General features: G+C 41.1%; 1 protein-coding gene across 3 annotated transcripts in view; it reads right to left on the reverse strand.

Annotated features, from left to right (window-relative positions):
- Window positions 1–24,492, reverse strand: part of NVL (nuclear VCP like) — a 108,019-nt gene that overhangs the window by 59,621 nt on the left and 23,906 nt on the right. For all 3 annotated transcript variants that reach the window (XR_015550023.1, XM_087424398.1, XM_004439596.3), the window contains exons 11-15: window positions 23,852–23,969; window positions 17,182–17,326; window positions 7,829–8,078; window positions 5,964–6,182; window positions 5,148–5,252 (exon numbers count right to left, since the gene is read on the reverse strand). Coding sequence is in view for 2 of the 3 variants with exons in the window: in XM_087424398.1 (XP_087280524.1) it covers window positions 5,148–5,252; window positions 5,964–6,182; window positions 7,829–8,078; window positions 17,182–17,326; window positions 23,852–23,969 (837 nt within the window). In the remaining variant the exon portion in view is untranslated. The remainder of the gene's footprint in view (window positions 1–5,147; window positions 5,253–5,963; window positions 6,183–7,828; window positions 8,079–17,181; window positions 17,327–23,851; window positions 23,970–24,492) is intronic.

Below are 24,492 nucleotides of genomic sequence, written 5' to 3' on the forward strand. Positions count from 1 at the left end.
GAGAATAACAAAGGAGAAACATACGGTTATATGTGTAGAAGAGTCCAAGAATTAGAATCTAAGTGCAAAGATAAACCTGAATAAAATCACTCAGAACTTCAAAATGATCAGAGATAGTTTGCTCCTATCCTTAGGATCTGATGTCTGAGCTCCAGATCCATATTCAACATACTCCTCAGCATCTCCATTTGCATCTTATAGGTATTTCAAATCTATCGTTTCCAAAGCAGGACTCCTGATTCTCTCCCAACTCCCTGCAAACCCCATGCCCCAAACTCTTTGAGTTTCTAGGGGAAACCCTTGGTGTCTCCCTTGACCCCTTGTCTTGTCATCCAGTCCATGCACGAGTCCTATCAGCTCTAATGCTGAAATACAGGTGAGTGTGTCATGCTACTTCTCCACTATACCACCACCCTCGTCCACACCACCATCATCTCCTGCCTGGACAGGCAAAAAAACCAAAGCAAACCAAAAGAAAAAAACCCTAACTGGTTTCCTTTCACTCCTGCTTTGCTCTATTCCATTCTTTTTTTTTTTTTTTTGTGAGGAAGATCAGCCCTGAGCTAACATCCATGCCAATCCTCCTCTTTTTGCTGAGGAAGACTGGCCCTGGGCTAACATCTGTGCCCATCTTCCCCTACTTTATATGGGAGGCCACCACAGCATGGCTTGACAAGCGGTGCATCAGCGTGTACCTGGGATTGGGGCCTGCGAAGCCAGGGCCGCCAAAGCAGAGCGCATGCACTTAACCACTTGTGCCACTGGGCCGGCCCCGCTCCGTTTCATTCTCCATGCAGCAGTCAGAGCACTCATTTAAAAATGTAAATCGGATCATATCATTTTACTAGGTTTCCTATTTATCTTCAAGGACAATTGGAGGGGCCAGCCCCGTGGCTTGGTGGTTAAGTGCGCGCGCTCCACTGCTGGCGACCCGGGTTCGGATCCCGGGCTCGCACCGACGCGCTGCTTCTCCGGCCATGCTGAGGCCGCGTCCCACATACAGCGACTAGAAGGATGTGCAGCTGTGACACACAACTATCTACTGGGGCTTTGGGGGGAAAAAATAAATAAATAAAATCTTAAAAAAAAAAAAAAAAAAAAAAGGACAATTGGACATGACAGTTTCTCCTTAGGCCAGCCACTGGCTCTGGCTCTGCTTCTCAAACTCACCAAGCCCCTTCCCACTTCAGGGGTTCTGCATCTGCTTGCTGTTCACTGTCTGGAAGATTCTTCACATAGCTAGCTAAATGTGACTCTGTTAAATGTCACTATCCCTCAAACACCATATCTAAAATAGCCACCTCCCAATCAGTCTATCACAACAATCTGTTTATTTCCATCATAACTTGGCTGGATCTGCAATTTTATTGTTTTACTTCTTCACTGCCTGCCTCTTCCAAACAGACAATAAATTCCATTAGAGCAGGTACCCTGTTCACTAGTTTATCCCCAGCACCTCAAACAAAATCTGGCAAGAAATAAGTAGCTCAGTAAATACGTGCTGAACAAATGGAAACACGCATGCTTTGCGATGCAAAAATTGCTCAAAATGTGGATTATCCAAATCTCTCAATCTGTCTTTCCTGCCGCCACTTTCATAATTTCCTACCTCTCACTCAACATGATAAGTAAAGGAGAGTCAGGATACACATCTAATAAAGTATGACCCATCCACATTAGGTTTTCAACATCCATATGCCAGATAAATTAGATTTAACCCATTAAAACCCCGGATAGTTTCTGAAATTGTTGCAAGTCTTGACTTCTAAATGAAATACGGTGAAGATAATTTAATTTTTTTCATGGATATCACCAATATCACCATGAATCTTGTACTCAGTATCAGGAGCTGTGTGCTTCCATGTTATACAGTTTTGGACAACTAAATGAATTTTACTATTCTCTTTTCAGTTTCCTTCCTATTAGGCGTCAATTTTCAGTGTGTTGGTTCCAGTAATCGCGTGCTTTTACTTTATGCTATTTACATACTATGTGCTAGTGTTTAGGAAAATTGTATTATTTTATCGTTACCATGAGTAAACAAAACAACCAAGATCAGCCAAAATCTTAATTTTATATCCAGTTCTAGGTTGCCAGGTTCTGACTGACAAGTGGTTCCATGACTTTACTACAGGAACACTTTGCTTCTGCCATTCAAAGATGTTTTCTATTATTTCTAGATTCTTGGGCATGTAGTCATGCACCTCTTGGAGAATCTAATGAAAGTGGTGAACATTCTCCCTGGAAAAAATACATATTCAGTCATGCGCTGCATAATGATGTTTTGGTCAACGACGGACAGCATACACGACGGTGGTCTCATAGGATTAGTACTACACAGCCTAGGTGTGTAGTAGGCTATATCATCTAGGTTTGTGTAAGTACACTCTATGATGTTCGCACAATGACGAAATCACCTAGTGATCCATTTCTCAGAATGCATCCCTGTCGTAAGCAATGCGTAACTGTATACATAATATATTGCCTAGGCTCATGGGTCCAGTGAGCTGTGAAGTCATCCATGGGGTCCTAGGCAAGATTCCCTGCTCCAAATGGTCAGATACCAGAAATCTGACTGAACAGAGAGGCACCAAATTGTTGGCAATTTGGAGGGTGGGAGGAGAAGAGGAAAAATTTGATCTATGATGTTTTAACATTATCTGTGAATTTCAAATTATCCAAACTACTTCCTTGGTGCTGTGAACAGGACTAATCAAAAACAGATATAACTAATTAAGAACAAATATTACAAGGCACCCAGCTGAGGGAACTGCATCCACCTGGTGAATTCACATATTAGCATGCAGGACCTTCTTTCTGGCTATGTCTTTCTAAAACTGTTATGGAAAATGTAGACCAATGACTGTGGTGTTCTCCTCTCTCTCCTTTGTTTCCAAACTCCTTTACAGCAATGCCTCGTAAGAGTACTGGAAGCGTTAAGCAAGCAAATTTAGTAATATATGCAAAAATAAGTTTTAAAAAATTTACATATATAGTATATATATACAGGTACATATGTATATATACATGAACAAATGACATGGATATCTGATACTTAGCGAGGAGTCACAAATTATTTGGCTGCTGTGGTACTTACTAAAAATGCTACTAATTTTAATTTCTTATTTACAGGTAATTTAAATATTTTAAAAAGTTGGTAAGGATTAATTATATATGGGATATTATAAAGACATTAAAAATGATGACTAATAACTTACAGATAGCAAAGATCATTCTAATAACCATGACTCCAAAGGAAAACAAAAAAGACTGGGAAATGTGCCCACATAAATATGAAAAAAACACAAAAAGCAATGTGTCAAAAATATGATCAATAAAATTAAAATGGCCCAAATAAACTGATAAACATATTTACAAATATAACAGCTTAACATATGAATAGTGATTATAAATAAAAAAGAAAATCACACGCATGTCAATAGAAAAACAGGCAAAGGATAGGAACAGACAATTCGTAAAGAAAAATAGCCAATAAACATATACATATGAAAAAAAGTCCACTAGTAATTTTTAAAATGCAACTTAAAAACTATAAGATACCACTTTTACCTATCAGATTGTCAAATATTAAAAACCAGGTTAATGGGCTACTGCTAATTTAGGGTGTGAAGAAATGGATACTTGTACCCTATTGATAGGGTTCAAAATCGGTACAAACTTTTTGGAAGGCACTTTGGTGCCTTCCTTGTTACTTGGTAACTTGCCACTTCCTTGTTACTTTGGTAGCAGATCAAATGTAATTTGGTAATGGATCATTTTGATCAAATGGTAATGGACCAAAAGCTTTAAAAACATGTATTCCTTTTATTGAAAAATTATTTAGGAATGCAGTCTAATAAAATGATCAGTTGAAACACAAAAATGTAAGTACAGGATTATTTAATGCAGTGCCGTTTTAATAGGGGATCATTTCCCTAAATTATAGAACATCTTTATGGTATAATACTATGGAGGCATTAAAAATATTGACATGTATATACACAATATTGACGTGAAGATGTTCAAGAAATATTGCTAAGTGAGAAAAGCATGTTTAAAAACCTTCCATTTGTAAAGCTATGTGTAAAAGTTATATATATCATCTTGATATCTATGTACAAAAGAATATCCGGAAGGACTGACAACAAAATGAAACAGTGATTAGTAGTAGGTAGTAGTCAGGGGATTATAAATAATGCTTTTCTCTTTCACTTATCTATATTTTCTAATGCGAAAAAACAATTTTTGGGGGGCCGGCCTGGTGGCGTAGTGGTTAAGCTTGTGCACTCCGCTCTCGGCGGCCCGGGGTTCGCGGGTTCGGCTCACAGGTGCGGACCTACACCTGGTGGCAGCGTCCCACATACAAGATAGAGGAGGACTGGCAACAGATGTTAGCTCAGGGCCGATCTTCCTCAACAGCAACAAAAAAACCCAAAAAACAATTTTTTAAAATAACAACTGTAAGGAACATAGAGGAAAATACTTACGTTATAAATAATAACTAAACCACAGCAGGAAATAAGGTCAGCTACAAACCACAACTATGCAGTAACACTCATTAAAAAGCCAAAACATGATAAACAGAAAATATGGTAACTGCTGTGTTGAAACTGACGAGGTTACGGCTGATTTAAAACTTTTTTCTTTTCCAAATGTTCAATGAGGTACTTTTTTGTCATTAAAATAAAAGGGGGAAACTTTCCTAAAGAAAACTGTCAGTCTTGCTAAAATGAACTTCTAACAGAAATTATGCAAAAATCCCTCACTGTAAATTTTTTTTTTTTTCTGAGGAAGATCAACCCTGAGGTAACATCCATGCTAATCCTCTTCTTTTTTTTTGCTGAGGGAGACGGGCTCTGAGCTAACATCTATTGCCAACCCTCCTCCTTTTTCTCCCCAAAGCCCCAGTAGACAGTTGTATGTCATAGCTGCACATCCTTCTAGTTGCTGTATGTGGGACGCGGCCTCAGCATAGCCAGAGAAGCGGTGCATCGGTGCGTCCCCGGGATCCAAACCCGGGCCGCCAGTAGTGGAGCGCGCGCACTTAACCGCTAAGCCACGGGGCCGGCCCCTCACTGTAAAATTTAAATTCACATTATCCTACCTGATAGTAAGAAATAAACACCTGCAGCTGAACTTATACATACCTTTGCCAGCAGAGTTTTCCCACAGCCAGGAGGACCAGCGAGAAGGACTCCAGCTGGCGTCACCAATCCAAGAGCTTTGAACTGGTCTGGGTTACGGACAGGTGCCTGGAAGAACAACCCCAGCAGCAGCCCATTACACATGTCCAGCTTATACTGCATATTCAAATTACCCCCAGATGCATATTTGCAACACCAATCCTGAGGCCGGAAGACGAGAACAGTGCCTGGCACAGAGTGCTTACCTCTGTTCCAAGCATGAGGTGTATGGTAATAAATTTAAAATCCCTGCTCTAAATTTCTAGGCTTTAAAAATGTTAGGCAATGCTCTCCTTTAAGAAATCAGAAGCAGCAGTAGTCTACACAGTCCAAAGCCAGAGATACCCGTTCACTGTAACCTCCATGTATTTTCTCTTCCAGTAGTTCCAGACCTCTAAACGGATCACACTTCATTAATGAACCATGGAATGATCAGTAAAGTGGAAAAGTAAGAGTAAATGAAAATTAATCCAAAGTTTCATGGGCATTTAAACTGCTTTGACCCTTACAAGCGTGACTGAGTTCAGAAAGTATTTCTCAAACAATTTGGTCTTGGTGAAACCTACATTTTTTTTTTTTAACTCATAGAATCAAGCACAACCAAAAGAATAAATCAAAAACAGATCTCAAAAGAATGAAAAACCATTGTTGGGGGCTTAATAATAATACAACAGAACATATAAAAGAAAACACAGTCAATTTAGACACATAACCTGGTACACACCCATGGTTGTTTACCCATCACATATGCCAACAATATTTAGCAGCAAAGACACCTACCAATATTGCCATGGTGAGCTCCTCTCTAATATCTTCCAGGGCACCAATATCTGCCCATGTCACGTTAGGGACAGTGACAAAGCCTTCCCTTTTGGCAGAGGGTTGGACCGAGGAGAGAGCAACAATGAAATCATTCAATTCAATGCACAGCCCTTGCAGCTGCTCCTCTGAGAGGGGATCTTGGTTTCTTAGCAGCCCCAGCAGCCTCTGCAATTCATCCTTAAAGGAAGCAGTTGAGGGAAAAAATGAAAAACCACAAAGTTTGCTGAAAACGTTACTTTTTTATACTTTTAAAAATTATTACTGCAATATTTCTGTAAGCTATCGTGAACTTCTAAGTATTTTAATAATTTTCTCCATTAACGTTAAGTCATTTATTTTACTCTAAATGGATCATTTGATTTGGTCAAGGAAACATACACTGACTACAATCAGGCACAGAGGACTGATTTTGGTTTCTGTATGCTATATGAGGGCTAGCCATAGCAAACAAAGCAGTTGGCAAATATCCATTTCAACAACCACATATTTCCATTTTTCATTTATAGATATTCAAGAAGCAGCTGAATTTTCATGAAATTAAAACAAAGTTACTCTGGGCCAGGCCCGTGGCTTAGCAGTTAAGATCGCGAGCTCCGCTGCTGGTGGCCCGGGTTCAGATCCCGGGCGCGCACCGACACACCACTTCTCTGTCCATGCTGAGGCCGCGTCCCACATACAGCAACTAGAAGGATGTGCAGCTATGACATACAACTATCTACTGGGGCTTTGGGGGAAAAAATTAAATAAATAAAATTTAAAAAAAAAAAACAAAAAAACCAAAGTTATATGGTTCCTTGATGGTTTCTCCACCTAAATAGAACACAGGCAATTTTCCTTAGTCCTACTGAAATCTGGAACTTCAAAGGCAGGTTTCTTGCTTTGTGAAGAATATGAGAGGACAGGTGTAAAAAGTAACGTTATAACTCAATTTATAAAATCCTAATTTATATGCAATATTATAAAAGAAATCATTTGAAAACAGACTTGGATCTAAGTCCCTGCTCTGGAAAGCAGGGGCTGTGTGGCCTCGGTCAAGTCACAATCTCTTAAGCTTAGCTTCTTTGATTATAAAATGGGGAAGGTAATGATATTTACTTAACAAAGTTATATAGATCAAATTATATTATAGAAGCTCCCTGTGCAAACTATAAAATGCTGTATAAATTTATATTGAGTTTTCATAACTCACAAAACTTAAATTTTTAACCCTGATCTTAGATGGATAAACATCCCTTTCACATTCACAGGACTATCCTCCAGAGCCATCTGTAGCTAGGGACAAGGACGTGGTTATTACGTCAGCAGACTATCTGAGTCCCCGTAATCAAATAACCAGGAAATATAACTAAACGTCCAATGCTCTAACAGGAGTTGGCAAACTTCTTCCGTAAAGGGCTAGACAGTAAACACTCCAGGCTTTGTGGACCATATGGTCTCTGCTATAAGGATTCCTGTGTGAATTCTGCTGTGAAGAGCAAAAGCAGAAATAGACAATATGTAATAAATGAGCACAGCTGTGTTCCAATATAACTTTAATTTACAAAAACAGACAGTGGGCAGATGGGCCATAGTTTGCCAACTCCTGCTCTAGAATTTCACAATCACTACTATAAAATGAATTTACTCAGAATCAACTAAAAAAGTAAAACAATTGTACTCTTGAAATTATAGACATTCTGCGTGTAACTGATAATTATTCTGAAGATAAAATGCCAATAAAAAAGAAAATCATAAACCTCAACTATATCAACACTTGCTTGCATTAAGGTAACACAAACTAAAAACATTCAGAGGACAGTTTAACGCCCCTGTACAGAAAGCACCTGTGTTTTGGAGGTGGGCTCAGTTCCAATCCTTTCTTCCCGGCCTCCCTCAGACGGCAATCCTCCAACCTCAGGATCTTTCTTCTGCCACTCCTCCAGCTTCCTTAAGACCCTGTTGACTGCACACACGGCTGCCTCACGGCAGAGTGCCATCAGGTCAGCGCCAACAAAGCCTGGCGTTAGGTGTGCTAAATGGCGAAAATGAAAACTGTCGGGAAGTCGTAGTTTTCTGCACAAAGTTTGAAGTATTCTGCAGAAAAGACAGGGAAAAAAATTCAGGTTCCTAACCTACCAGTAAAAATAAGTCACTAAATATATTTATTTGATTCTTCTCTGTCAATGGTATTATAATGGGTACAATATAAGAGCAAATCGTTCATTCATTCAACAAATGCTGAATCACTATTGCATAACCCACCTTATCCCATTAACGATAAAGGTACAAATATCTGCTTTGTTAGGAACTATATTAAATGCTGTGAAGAATACAAAATAGATTTTTTAAAAATAATCTGTCTTTAAGAATTTTACAATATCAGAGAGGAAATAAGACGAATAATTTATGAGGATATAAGGTAAGTTCTACTTTTAGTGTAGACTAAATGGACAGGTACCAGAAATAAAAGCCTCCAAACTCAAATAAAACATTAATTCTATTCATCGCAAAAAGTAATGGTGATACACACTTTCATATCCAATTTTATATAAGGACAGTTACTTCCCCAACTTCATCTCTACCTATTGTTCATCCCTATATCGCATGTGTGACAAATTCTGCTCAGCTAAACTGGCAACGTGGTACGTGTCAATGAAATGTGGATTTCTAGATAATTTTTTTCGTGTGAGGAAGATTGGCCCTGAGCTAACATCTGTTGCCAATCTTCCTCTTTTTGCTTGAGGAAGATTGTCACTGAGCTAACACCTGTGCCAGTCTTCCTCTATTTTGTACATGGGACGCCACCACAGCATGGCTTGATGAGCGGTGTGTAGGTCCACGCCTGGAATCTGAACCCGCAAACCCCAGGCTGCTGAAGCAGAGCGTGCGAACTTAACCACTACACTACCTAGATTATTATTATTAACGGCACACCTTCAACAATTTCTGTAAAGACCTATTGAATAAAACTTAAAAGCTGTAAAGATATTCAGGACAGAAGGTCTGAAGCTAGACCCCTTGAGTCTGGTACCAGCTCTTCTACTCTTTGAGTAACCCGGACCAGTTACTTCTCCTCTGGGCTTCAGTTTTCTCATCTGTTAAAAATATAGTATAGTAAGTATAGCACTTACTCACAGGGACGTTGTTGTAAATGGATACATGCAAAGCCCTTAGAACAGTGGTTGATCCATCATAAGCGCCCAAGAAGTGTTAGCTGTTATTATTTACAGATTGTGACATATTAATTAACTTGGACAAGGAAATATATTTTGAAATTTCCAAATTTGTAAGGGAGACTAATATTTTCAAATGTCAAGCTGATGGAGAATAAGTTATAGAAAATTCATTTGGGGTCATGTAAGTGAACAGAACAGGCTTAGGCTATAGGCTTTAGGGTGGCTCTATATAAAGAGAGGTATTCATGCTGATAGGGGATATTGAAGGAAACAGATAGCTGAGGGTTATGATGGATGCATATTGTACTACCAAAGAAGAGTAAGGCTACCCAACATGGGTCTCTCTGCGTCAGCTCTAGCTGGCGCCCTAAGGGCTGTAAGTCCCTACAAAGATTCAAATATTATGGGGTTCCCAGAATAAACGATCCAGGTTTAATGATATATTTGACTATAAAGAGGATGAGTTAACTCATTTTTAAAAAATAAAACTTTTATTTTAGAACAGTTTTAGATTTACAGAATTATTACAAAGACAGTACAGAGTTCTATATACCCCACACCCCTCTCCTATTATTAAAGACAATTTGGAGGATTACTGGCCCAATATTTTGTAGAATATCCCTCATCTGGGATTGGTCTGATATTGTTACCACGATTAGACTAGGGTAACGTGTTTTTGGGAAGAAGATCAAAGAGGTCAAGTGTCATTCTCTTCACATCACATCAAAGATACCTACTATCGACATAACTTATCACTGTAGATGTATCACCAGGTTTGAGACAGTGTTTGAAAGGGCTTGTGCTTGAAGTTACTCTTCCCTCCCTTCCCATACTGTACTCTTTGGAAATAAGTTGCTATGCCCAGCTCTCACTTAAGGAGCAGGGAGTGATACGCCACCTCCTTAAGCGCAGTGTATCTACATAAATTATTTGGAATTCTGCTACACCTATTCCCACCCGTTTATTTATTTCTTCCATCATTTATATCAGTATATACTAATAGATATTTGATTATCTGTAATCTTAAACCACAATTCATGAGGAAAGTGGATGGAGAATGGTAAATGATCTAGCAGAGGGGACAAAGTCAAAATTAACCTTTGCAGAGAGGCGTACTAATGAGAAGGAAGTACATTTGTCTGGTGGAACTCCACACACCAGGAACCAGAGGCATCAAAGTGTCTGACTACAGAAATCAGGGCCACGGCAGGGAGCCGAAAACACAGAAATTATCTGAAACTCTGTCTCAGAAGTCTTAAGACCCCACGTATTCTCCACCCTCTCAACCAGCAGGATGCCAGGAATGTGCTCTCTGGTGAAACAGAACCAGGGGAGGGAAGCTCCTGTTTGTGGACAACTGTTAAGATCAACTCCGTCAGAAAAATGGGCCAAAGTCTGTGTACAGCATGTGCAATCCCTCAGCTCCTTTCTCCGCCCAGGTCAGAAGACCAGCAGCTACACACAGAGCCCCATGGCGTTGTCTGAAGATCTGCTGAATAATCTGAACTGACTCAACAAAAACAATCTACACAAAGCGACATTGGGAGTTTTCTAGCTAAAAAGTTAGCTGGTCATCTGCCTGCTTCATCATGGCACTCATGTTTCAACAAAGTAGCCTGTACTGCAGACGGCTAACCAGTCTCACTCGTAAAAGATGAATGGACAGCCAAGGACTGCTGCTTGAGGAAAGCCGTCAACATGAAATAATAATAACAGTTGTCAATTATCAAGACTTACTGCAGACCAGGTACTGTTGTTCTGACTTTACATATTATTTCTCACTGCCTCTCACTGTAATGTAAGGTATAAGACAGGCCCAAACAAACACAAATAGGCACACATAGGAAAAAAAAGACGTGGAGAAAACAGAGAACGCAGAAAAAGTTGTGAGAGGGTTAGCAAATGAAAAAAATATGGCAACTGTGTATTCCAGAAAAGTTAAAAAGGTGAAGAAAGGAAATGCGATCATAATATATGACTTGGGTCAGCAGTGAACAATATTTATCTAGATGAGAAATGAAAATGCTAAATATGGATATAGTCAAAATTCATAACACAACTATATACTACATATATGAATATGGTTCGATATTAGATATATTAAAGATTATTTGTTAGCTATATAATGGCATTGCATATATGTTTAATAAAGTCTTTATCCATTAGATACTGAAGTACTTATAGTTGAAATGATATAATGCCTGGGATTTGCTTTCAAACACTCCAGGAAAAAAAAGTAAAGGGTAAATAAAACAAGACTGAAAATGTTGATAACTGTTGAAACTGGGTGATAAGACATGGAGTTCATTATTTTGACAGTTTTAGAGCACATCTACAAATTCCTGACACTCCTCTCACTGGAAGGTAGGGTCTATGACTCCTCCCCTTAAATCTGGCCTGAGCCTAGTGACCCATCAACTGATACAGTACAGTGGAATTGGAACCATGTGACTTCCAAGGCTAGGTCAAAAAGGCAAGGCCACTTCAGCCCATTCCCTGCAATCCTCATGCTGCAGCCCCAGGCTGCCATGTCTGAATCCTACCACCCCAGGGCTGCCCAGCTCTGAGGACGCCCAGACTATCCCGTAAGGGGTGCCACGTGGAGAGGCCTTTAGGTGACAAGACAAAAAAGGAGGAGGGGACAGACCAGATCAGATGACAGATAGAAGAGAGACAGATAAGCCAGATCAGATCGACAGGCAGGCAGACAGATAAGACATCCGGGCTGCTCTAAGCCCCCACAAGGTTCCAGCTCCAACCACCATCCTGGCAACCATACGAGAGCCTGAGACGGCACCAGCTAGCGAAGGCCTTTCTGGACTCTTGACCCACAGAAACCGTGAGAGACAATACAACGATTGTTGTTGTTGTGAGCCACTAAATTTGGGGTGGTTTGTTCTGCAGCAATAGAAACTGGAAAAATTATATTAGACTCCTTTTGTGTACACTGGGATTTTCCATTATAAAATGCTTTTAAAGCTCAGAAAAACAGCAAGAGCTACCTCGAAAAAAATGTTTCTTCCTATGTGTCAGACATCGTGCTGGGTACATTAATTCAATCCTTACAGGAAGCCTTTAAACTAGGGGGAAAAAATCATAAAACCAGCCTACTGGCTCTATATCCCAATCTTAAACATTGCCTGAAAATCCTCCTGTTATCCCAGCCAGCTCAACTAAGGTTATCCAAGAAAGCAATTTCAGGCTTTCATCCTCCTCAGTCCTCTAACCTATCCAGCGTGTGCCTCACTTTCATCAGATGATCTCACTTTGAATTCACAGAGGAAACGCCCTCAATTTGCCAGCACCCCACAGATGGGCCTCCTCGCCTTCATACTCTTTCTTCCTGTTTACTGTCGTTTCCATGGAAGCATCCCTCATTCTAAGGCCAATACCTACACATAAGCTCTGATCCCCCATTCCTCCCATTTGCTCCTTCCCATCAGCATTTAAAGACACTCAAGTTTCTCCCATGCTGAAAAAACCTTCTCTTTTGACACCCCATTATCCGCCTCACGTAGCTACCACCTTCCTTCTTCTCCTGCACAGCCAAACTTCCCCTAAACGGACTGTGGAAGTCTGCTGCTCCCATGTCTTCACTTTCCATTTGCTCCCCAGCCATTCCAACCTGGATTTTGCCCCTATCGTTCAACTCAAACAGCTTTTGGTTACGTTCACTAGTGACCTCTAGGTTGCTCAATTCAAAAAACAAATTTTCAGCCCTCCCTTGCATGACCTCTCATTCCTCCTTCTGGAAACATCCACTTCCCTTGGCTTCCACTACACAACATTCTTTTCATTTTCCCAATACTTCTGGCTGCTCTTTTCCTATCCTTAGCCTGTTAACCTCTTTGGGCCTGTCCCAGGACCTGTCATTCGCTCTTCATACTCTCTCTGGACAATCGCATCTATCTTCATAACTTCAACTGCCATCAATAGATTGATGATTCTCAAATTTTTACTTCCTCAGAGCTCCAGACTCACTTGTCCAATAACCAACGTGACCTCTCCACCTGGACCTCCTGCAAGTCCCCCTAACTCCACTGACCTTATCTTCCCATCTATCCCCAAGTCCTCCTCTAAACATCTGCTTATCCTCCAGTATTTCCCATCCCCTCAACAGAAAACCATCTGCACAGATGCTGACGTCAGAAACCTGGGAATAGTTGCTTCTTGCTCACAGCCCCCACCTCTCCACACACACATTCTACGGATAAGCACAGCTTATTGATTCTACTTCCTAAATGTCTCCAGCTACTCCAGTTATTTCTATCCACACTCCCACCTCCTTCAACCCAGCTGCCATCACCTCTGCCCATCACAGAGCCCCCTCACCGGGATAACAGAACCCTTCCCTGCTCTCCTGTCATTCACTCTTCAAGGGCAGCTACACTGATCTTTTCAAAAAAGGTTTCCATCACCGTCCTGCTGAACTTAATTGCTTTAATTCCTTCCCACCACTCACACAAGAAGTCCAAAATCCTTAACAAGGTGGATATGAACTGGCTTCTCACACCTCCCCAGCCTTTCCACGTCCCATCTCTTCTTCAATAACCACGCTGTTCTTCCAGATTCCCTGGACACACTGAGCGCTCACTCACCTCAGGGCCCTCACACACGCCATTCCTACCTGGAATACTCTCACCATCATGTGATCAGTTAATTGCTATTTATTCTTCAAGTCTCAGCTTTCTCAGAGAGGCTTTTAAGAACCCCCATAGCTGATATATCCTCCCTAAGACTCCATCTCGGTCTACTCATCGCACTTCTGATGACTCAAGGTAGTGACTGAAGTGCCAGTCACTGTGTCTCCTTGGTGTACAACAGCTGCTTATATAAGTGTTTCCTCAGTTAATGCATGACTTTCTAAGAATTACTGATCTGGAACAAACATCAATGTACCTTAAATCTATTTATATAATTTCCCCATCTTAGAATTTAACTCATTAACATTTGCATACAATAATATAACTATTTTGCTTCTGCATTCAGAGCTAGACAAAAGTATAAAAATAAGAAAACTGCGTCCTGCCTTTGTCATAGACTTGATCACAAACACTCTTCCTCAGGAGGGGGAATTAGTGTTTAATAGGTATAGAGTTTCAGTTTTGTAAGATGAAAACGTTCTAGAGATTTGCTGCAATGTGAACATACTTAACACTACTGAACTGTGCTCTTAAAAATGGTTAAGATGGTAAATTTTATACGTGTTTTTTACCATGATTAAAAAAAACACAAATACTCTTCCTTAAAAAATTCTCACTCAATTATCTTCAAGAACTATCTTCTTTCAGGCTTTGATTCTGCTATTCTCAACTGGCCTTAAACATAGTTAACATTTTTCTTTTTTATAATTTATTTTATTTATTTTTTTTTGTGAGGAAGATCAGCCCTGAGCTAACATCCATGCTAATCCTCCTCTTTTTGCTGAGGAAGACCAGCTCTAGCTAACATCTATTGCCAATCCTCCTCCTTTTTTTCCCCCAAAGCCCCAGTAGATAGCTGTATGTCATAGTTACACATCCTTCTAGTTGTTGTATGTGGGATGCGGCCTCAGCATGGCCGGAGAAGCGGTGCGTCGGTGTGCGCCCGGGATCTGAACCGGGGCCGCCAGTAGCGGAGTGCAAGCACTTAACCACTAAGCCACGGGGCCGGCCCTAACACAGTTAACATTTAATACCCCTCTTTAGCCTCAGACGGAATTCTGGCCCTAGCTATCCTTGGCTTAGCTAACCATCACGGCCTACATAAAAACACCAACGTGAATGCCTATAGAACTTACTCTCTGAATCTAAAATAGAGTTTGAACAAACTGACAAAAAGCAGTCATAAATAACTGTAGACACAGAAATATCTAGATTGTATTTATTAAGTACAAAAGAGAAAGGTGCCTTTTTTTTTTTTTTTTTTTAATCAGGAAGATCAGCCCTGAGCTAACATCCAACGCCAATCCTCCTCTTTCTGCCGAGGAAGATCGGCCTGGGGCTAACATCTGTGCCCATCTTCCTCCACTTTATATGGGATGCCGCCACAGCATGGCTTGACAAGCGGTGCGTTGGTGCGTGCCCGGGATCCAAACCTGTGAATCCCGGGCTGCCAAAGCAGAGCGTGTGCACTTAACCGCTGCACCACTGGGCCAGGCCCAGAAGGGTACCTTGAAAGGAGAGAACTCGGACAAATTTCTTAACCAAGTGATCAAACTTAACATCACCAATAATGATACACACTGACACTACGAACCTCTTGAAATGATGTTCTGAGAAGGACGCCTCACCACCTATGTAGTATTCTTGCCCAAAATGTTTAACCTGAACCTAATCATGAGGAAACAATCAGATAAATTTAAATTGTGCAGTATTCTACAAAAGACTTACCCAGACACTTCAAAAATGTCCATGTCGGGCTGGCCCCATGGCTTAGTGGTTAAGTGCGTGTGCTCCACTACTGGCAGCCTGGGTTTGGATCCCTGGCGCGCACCGACGCACCGCTTGTCAGGCCATGCTGAGGCCACATCCCCCATACAGCAACTAGAAGGATGTGCAACTATGATATACAACTATCTACTGGGGCTTTGGGGGGAAAAAAAAAGAGGAGGATTGGCAATAGATGTTAGCTCAGAGCCGGTCTTCCTCAGCAAAAAGAGGAGGATTAGCATGGATGTTAGCTCAGGGCTGATCTTGCTCACAAAAAAAAAAATAAATAAATGAGTTTAAAAAAAAAAAATTATAAAAAAAAAAAGAAAGTAAACATGGCAAAATGTTAACAAGTGGTAAATTTAACTGCAGGGCTAAATACAGGTATTTATTGTGCTATTCTTTCAACTTTTCTGCAGGCATGAAATTTTTCAAAATATGGCCAACTACAGGGGCCGGCCCGGTGGCTTAGCGGTTGAGTGCACACACTCCGCTACTGGCGGCCTGGGTTCGGATCCCAGGCGCGCACCGACGCACCACTTGTCCGGCCATGCTGAGGCCGCGTCCCACATACAGCAACTAGCATGATGTGCAACTACGACATACAACTATCTCCTGGGGCTTTGGGGAGAAAAAACGGAAAAAAAGGAGGAGGATTGGCAATAGATGTTAGCTCAGGGCTAGTCTTCCTCAGCAAAAAGAGGAGGCTTGGCATGGATGTTAGCTCAGGGCTGATCTACCTCACAAAAAAAAAGAAAAAAAAAAAAAAACATATGGCCACCTACAAAGCCCTTTAAGGACTTTGTTGATGATGGAATACTGGATGTATGGACGCAGGATTTCATCCAGTAGGGATGATGGGCTCTACTGTGTCCATGTCTCTACCATCAGCTTTGGCACTTAATCAAAACAAGGCTTGATAAAGGATACATGCCTTATTTCTCTTTACCTATATTGCAAGCATCTTCAAAGCAAGGACTTATAATTCTTTGTATTCCTCATATTACCTACCACAGTGGTATAGACACATACTATATGCTCAATACATATTTGCTGAATAAACACAAACAACTTAAATATTAAATAATATTATTTTGCTGCAGGCATAAACACGTTAGTAAACAAACCTGAATGGCTGAGTAACTACTTAAAGACTACACATGTGGAAATGCAAGGGCCGGCCCAGTGGCACAGTGGTTAAGTTTTCGCACTCTGCTTTGGCAGCCCCGGGTTCACAGGCTTGGATTCCAGATGCGAGGACCTACACACCACTAATCAAGCCATGCTGTAACAGGCGTCCCACATATAAAGTAGAGGAAGATGGGCATGGATGTTAGCTCAGGGCCAGTCTTCCTCAGCAAAAAGAGGAGGATTGGGAACAGGTGTTAGCTCAGGGCTAATCGTCCTCACAAAAAATAAAAAAATAAAGAAATAAAATAAAGACTATATATGTGGAATTGCAATTAGCATACTATAGATCACTATGAATACAACAGCTGAAGAAGAACGAACGAGAGAAAGAAAAGGCTACACGTACTCTCACCCCTCATTTCCAAAGCACTCAGTTCAGATGACGCGGTGGCACATAAATTTCATTCTATAAGAGGATACCTTTCTCTGGATGCTTCATCTGGGATACCCAAGCATATTTCTCGGTCGAACCTTCCTGCACGTCTCAGAGCAGGGTCTAACGAGTCTGGTCGGTTAGTAGCTCCAATGACTAGGACCCGAGCTGTAGCTGCCACATTATTCAGATCTAGTAAGAACCAGACACAGGATGAGTGGTGAACAAGACATGTGACATCGAGGACAATAATGCTTACACAAGTCATTTCAGTGGTTAGAGGGAAAGTATTACACATTTTGACAGCAATATATATATAAAACTACAATTACTAAATGTCTAATATATGAAAGATGTCAGGAAGATAAATACAAACTTTGTCCTCAGGCAGCCTGCAACCTATTGAGAAACAGATAAGACAATTTTTTGTGTGTGAGGAAGATCAGCCCTGAGCTAACATCCATTGCCAATCCTCCTCTTTTTGCTGAGGAGGACTGGCCCTGGGCTAACATCCGCGCCCATCTTCCTCCACTGTATGTGACTTCCTGCCACAGCATGGCTTGATAAGTGATACGTAGGTTCGAGCCCAGGATCCGAACCTGTGAACCCCAGGCCGCCAAAGCGGAGCGTGCGAACTTAACCACAACGCCACTGAGCTGGCCCCAAGAAACAAATAAGACAAATTTCGTGCAGCATAATAATAAGTGTAAAGAAAGCACCACAGCAATACAATGGAAGGTATTATGAACTCCGATTGAGGAATGAGGGAGAGTTCAGGGAGGACGTAACATTCCGGGAAAGCCCTGTGAAGAGGACGTTAATAAGCAGAGATATAGGTTCATGAAATTCTACAGGGAAGAAATGGTATGAGTGAGAGCAGACAGGTACAAATAGTGTGACATGTTTAGACAAGGCGAGCAGTCCAACAGCAGGGAGCCTGGGCAAGACAGAGTACGTATGTGTTGAAACAGACTCACGGCATTAATGTGAGATGGGGGATACAATACAGTCTTCAGTTGCTCTGGCTTCATCTAGAGACAGATTTTTAGGAATGGATGGAAGGCAGGGCCTAAAGCATATCTCTCATAAGTACAATTTCTCTCACCAAAACCAGGGTTGAACAAACAGCAAATCTGAGTTACACTCCCTCACAGGGAATAAGAAGAGAGTAAGATGCTAATGAAGTACTCTGACAGCCAAGTCATGAGGAATTTATAATATGTTCTTTAGCCAACGGAAAGCCATGAAAGGTTTTTCTGACGAGATTTGTGTTTTGGAAAGGGAATTCTAATAATAATTTTGAAGAGAGTAAAGAGGAATAAAAGTGAAAAGAGTTTGTGGTGATTTGATTACAATAAGCAGGTGAGAGATGGGTGAAATAAGGCAGGAACATACTAAATAAAAAGGAAAAGCCTGGGGCCGGCCCAGTGGCACAGTGGGTAAGTTCGTACATTTTGCTTTGGGGCCCCTTGGTTCGCTGGTTCGGATCCTAGGTGGGGACGTGCTCACTGCTCATCAAGCCATGCTGAGGTGGCGTCCCATATAGAAGAGCTACAACTCTACAACTATGATACACAACTATGTACTGGGGCTCTGGGGAGAAAAAAGGAACAAATAACCTGAAGACTGGCAACAGATGTCAGCACAGGGCCAATCTTCCTCCAAAAAAAGAACAAAAGGAAAAGCCCAATTTAAGTACAATGTTGTAGATAGAATCAAAAGCACTAAACAAGTGATTCCATGTAAAGGGTGAGGAAAAAGGAAGAGACAAAGACGACTTAGGTTTGCCTGATAAGGTGGGAGGTGATGTTTTTAATTCAAATAAGGAATACAGGAGGGAGGTTCGACAGAGGCAGAGAAGGCTGAACGGGAAAGCAAGGTTAGCTCTGGACACAGAGTGTGAGGCGTCTGTGTGACGGTCACACGCAAGTATGTGACAGGCAGTTGGGAATGTGGGTTTGAAGCTCATCAGAGGTCCAGGTTAGAGATGTAACTGGAGAGTGTTCAATGAGGAGTTGAACAGGAATGGCTGGGAAATGGGTAAGAGGCAAGAAGAAAAGCAGACCCAGTGCAAAGCCTTAAGGGATGGGTAAAAGGTGGCAAGTAAGTGAAGGACCTTGGTGAAGAGCTGCCCAAGACCCAGGAGAAGGACAGAAAGAGGGCGTGTGACTCCACAAAAGTGCTGACGAGGACAAGGACAAGGGGTCAACGTTATGGAAGGCCCTCAACAACAACCAGCAGGGAGTGCTCACTACGTGCCAGGCTCCACCCGCGCTGGGTCACAGCCTCTACCTCAGTCAGCCCTCACAGCAACTGTGACAAACGGGTTTTGAGATGAGACACTGAAGAACAGAGGTTCAGAGGGACGAGGGGCAAAAGCGCGCCAAAAGAGGTGGCAAACAGATGATCATCAACGACTTTTCTGTGGCCATTTTCAGTAAAATGGTAGAGGCAGGTATACAACTAAGGGGGTGAGGGTACAGAACAGAATGGAAATAGAAACATCCTTAGTTGACAGCAACTATTCTTCTGATAAACTTTGGACTGAAGAGAGGCGTAAGGTGGCAGGTTTGAGGGAGACAGGAAAGCTCTTTAATACTTTTTGAAAACTGAATAAAAGAAATCAGCCCAAGGAAGAGACTTACTCTACGAGGAGATCACTGAATAAGCAAAAGAAACTACAGGAAATGAGGTGACACCTGGGGCCCGCCCAGTGGCGTGGTGGTTGGGTTCGCACACTCCGCTTTGGTGGCCTGAGGTTCGCAGGTTCAGATCCAGGGTGCAGACCTATGCACCACTTGTCAAGCCATGCTGTGGCAGGCATCCCACATATAAAGTAGGGAAAGATGGGCACGGATATTAGCCCAGGGTCAACCTTCCTCAGCAAAAAGAGGAGGATTGACAATGGATGGTAGCTCAGGGCTGATCTTCCTCAAAAAATTAAACTAAATTACATTAAATTAAATTAAATCAAAATTAAATTAAATATAATAGAAAATAAAATAAATAAAATAAAATAATAAAAAAAAAGAAACGAGGTCACATCTCATAATTTAGGGAGCATGATGAACTACAAACTTGCATTCACATGAAGATGTTCTTCCTCTGAATCCTCTCTGCACTAAAGCTGGTGTAGAGCCCAAGTTGTTCTACTGCTGATTCATGTATGTTTTAATTTCCACAGCTAAAAGAATGACCAAGGGTAGGGATTGCTTCTTTTTTCTAGTTCGTGTCGCTCAGACACTACAGTCTTGGCGATATGCTCTGAGCATATCAAGGGTTGATACGCAGAACTGAACAAGAACTATCATAGAAATCTGTTAGATCTTCAGTAACGAAAAAATCCTTCCACAGGAAATCAATACCTAGCAACATGGGTGCCATTTCAAATGCTGTTTTTTTCCTTCTTTGTTCTAAACGGAGTCATTTGAAAGATAAAAATCAGACCTCGGCTAGGATTGGCAACCCACTCACTACTACCAGTAACTTCAAGACAAATACCACTCGGGCCAGCCCTGTGGCTTAGCGGTTAAGTGCATGCGCTCCGCTGCTGGCGGCCCGGGTTCGGATCCCGGGCGCGCACCGACGCACTGCTTCTCGGGCCATGCTGAGGCCGCATCCCACATACAGCAACTAGAAGGATGTGCAGCTATGACATACAACTATTTACTGGGGCTTTGGGGGGAAAATAAATACATAAATAAAATTATTTAAAAAAAAGACAAATGCCACTCTTTCTCTCCCTCTTCTAGAGTATGATTTGATCATGTTAAATTGAAGTTACGTTAGCCAACATTTCAATCTCAGAACATCATAAAAGGAATGAGTTTTATTTCTTTCTACACAGAGTAAAAGGAAACAGTTAACGTGTTTCTGGCATAAAGCTCTCATAAAGAATGAACGCATTTGTGGATAGCTCATTAATTGTGTACATGTAAATAAACATCTGCAGTCCAGCCTACGCTCTGCCAATGACTCACCTAATGAACTTGGCCCTTAGCTCTCTGCGTATCAGTTTCCTCATATACAAGATGATGATATTTTAAGATACTTTCCAGCTCTTAATAATTAGAATTATATCTGAGTTTAAGTTTTTGAAATTAGGAAAATTAGGTACAATCAGTTCTGTTAAGTGATCTCATTATCTTGTTCATATTCATTTACTTAAAAAGTCTCATATTATTAAAATTTCAAATCTGTAAACTCTGAATTAATAAGGTTTTACAAAATTCTCAAACTGTGGGGAAAAACAACCACACGGCACAGACTATTTGGCAGGATAACTGTGCAAGTGGGACTGTTTTCCCTAGTCTGGTTTATAAAGGGGAACCTTAAACCACAACACAGAGATACATATCAAAAACCCCAACTAATAGGGCTTTCAGTAACGTTCTATGAATGGGTAATCTGCTTAATCCTTGTGCTTGTTCATTTTTTCCATATTTTAATACCTCTGAAATCAGAATGCTTCTACTATCAGTGTGATCAGAAAGCACTGTGTCATAGTTTGATTGCTGGTGTCATTTTCCTTCTTAGCGGTACATAAAATAATGGTGTCTTATAACTGATAACAATTTAGGTTCAATAAAATATGTTAATTCAGAACATAGGCCTCAAAACACAGCAAGAAAATTTTACATAAAAATAAAACAGCAGGGCCCGGCCCCGTGGCTTAGCGGTTAAGTGCGCGCGCTCCACTACTGGCTGGCCGGGTTTGGATCCCGGGCGCGCACCAATGCACTGCTTCTCGGGCCATGCTGAGGCTGCGTCCCACATACAGCAACTAGAAGGATGTGCAACTATGACATACAACGATCTACTGGGGCTTTGGGGAAAAAAAAAGGAGGATTGGCAATAGATGTTAGCTCAGAGCCGGTCTTCCTCAGCGAAAAGAGGAGGATTGGCAAGGATATTAGCTCAGGGCTGATCTTCCTCACACAAAAACAATAAAATAAAACAGCAGAATAAGCAACCTACAACCTAGCACCACAAGGAACACAAAATACATGCTATTTCACATTAAGTAGATCCAATTCCAAAAGTTCTACTTGTGCTGATCCTTCCCTCCAAATTTGTATCTAAAGACCATTAAACAAAATGGAAAAACAAGTTACAGATCAGGAGGAAATAACTGCAATATATTTAACACAGAGTTTGTTTCCATAATATATTCAAGTATATTATTCCTTCAAATCAATTCTTGAAAAATAAACCAATAGAACAATGGGCAAAGGATGAGAAAAGGGACTTTGGAAATGATACAAATAGCCAAAAACATATGGAAAGAAGATCATTCTCAATGGTAAGCAGGGAAATGCAAATTAAAACAAACCGAGAGGGCCGGCTCCGTGGCTTGACGGTTAAGTGCGTGCGCTCTGGTGCTGGCGGCCCGGGTTCGGATCCCGGGCACGCCCCAAGGCACCACTTCTCCGTCCACCCTGGGGCCGAGTCCCACGTATGGCAACTGGAAGGATGTGAACCTATGACATACAACTGTCTACTGGGGCTTTGGGGGGAAAAAAATGAATAAATAAAATCTTTAAAAAAAAAAAAAAAAAAAAACAAACCGAGAGAGGGCAGCCCCATGGCGTAGCGGTTCAGTGTGTGAGCTCCAGTGCTGGCGGCCCGGGCCCAGACGCCAGGCACGCACTGATACACCGCTTGTCAGGCCATGGTGTGGCCGCGGCCCACGTAAAGTGGAGGAAGATCGGATCGGCACGAATGTTAGCTCAGGGCCAGTCTTCCTCAGCCAAAAGATGAGGGTTGGCATGGATGTTCGCTCAGGGTTGATCTTCCTCACACAAAAAATAAATAAATAAAACAAACTGAGATATCAATTTTCACCCATCAGACTGGCAAAAATTAAAATAACTGATAACATTCAGTGTAGTGAAGGATCTGGAAAAAGGGTGACTCATATAGTATTGGTGGAAATGTAAACTGCAAAGTCTTCCTGGAAGGCAATTTGCCATTTCCTATGAAAATTTAAAATGTATGATCTTTAACAAACATCACTTCAATTTTTAGTATTTATCCTAGAAAAATACGTGTGCACCAAAAAGGCTCATTCAAGGATATTCTCTACAGCTTGTTGTAAAGCAAAAAACAAAACTTAAATATCCATCAAAATGGGAATGCTTAAGTACAATATGATAAATCTATCCTAAAGAATACTATGTAGCAGTTATAAAGAGGTAAATATAAACAGATTAAAATGGCAACATTTCCAAGACATATTGTTAAGATAGAAACAGCAAGTCTGGGCCGGCCCCGTGGCTTAGCGGTTAGGTGTGTGCGCTCCGCTGCTGGCGGCCCGGGTTCGGATACCGGGTGCGCACCGACGCACCGCTTCTCCGGCCATGCTGAGGCCGCGTCCCACATACAGCAACTAGAAGGATGTGTAGCTATGACATACAACTATCTACTGGGGCTTTGGGGGAAAAAATAAATTAATAAAATTAAAAAAAAAAAAAAAGAAACAGCAAGTCACAGAACAATGTGTACATATATATATGTTCGCGTGTGCAAAGGCATTAAAGATAACTGTAAGATATACTCAAAAAAATTAATGATGTAATCTTTTATGAAATGAAAAATATTTGTTTTTTTACTCTGAGTTTTATTTTATTTGAATGTTTCATATCTTCACATATTACTTATACTATTAAAAAAAAAACAATTTATTATCTTAAAGTGAATTCATTATTTTAAACTGACCATCCATGCAGGTTAGGAGCTGGGCTACAATTCTTCGTTCCATATCTTTTGAAGCAACTTCTCTTTTGGGGGTAATAGCATCTATTTCATCAATAAAAAGGATACAGGGTGCATTTGACTAGAAATAAGAATAACACAAAAAGACAATCATAAAGATATTCCCTATATCGCAGCATAGTTAAGCATATACATTTTTAAAAATCTTAAAGTTCAAGGATCATTCACCAAAAGAATAACCCTAAAGAAAGCAGTTCACAGCGGACTACTTCTGATTTTTACTTGACTTAAGAGAAGCCAGATGCTTAAGAGGACAGTAAGAGACTGCACAGAGGATAACACATTCACAGTCTTCTCATCCATCCATGTTTTGTGATGATACATCTAGTGAAATTCTTTTGTAAATTAGGCATATTAAACTAGAAAACCTAAGTTTACTACAAATGTTGTACTAGTTTTCCTAGTGACATAAAAACATCTAAGCTTTTCCCTAGAATCTGCTATAAGAGGAACTGAAGAAGCACCAGAGGGGCAGGCCCAGTGGCGTAGTGGTTAAGTTCGCACGCTCCACTTTAGCAGCTCGAGGTTCGTGGGCACAGACCTACGCACCACTCATCAAGCCATGCTGTGGCAGCGTCCCACAT

The sequence above is a fragment of the Ceratotherium simum genome, chromosome 36 (assembly GCF_057802395.1).
Source record: "Ceratotherium simum simum isolate JZ-2026a chromosome 36, ASM5780239v1, whole genome shotgun sequence".
NCBI classification, from domain to species: domain Eukaryota; kingdom Metazoa; phylum Chordata; class Mammalia; order Perissodactyla; family Rhinocerotidae; genus Ceratotherium; species Ceratotherium simum.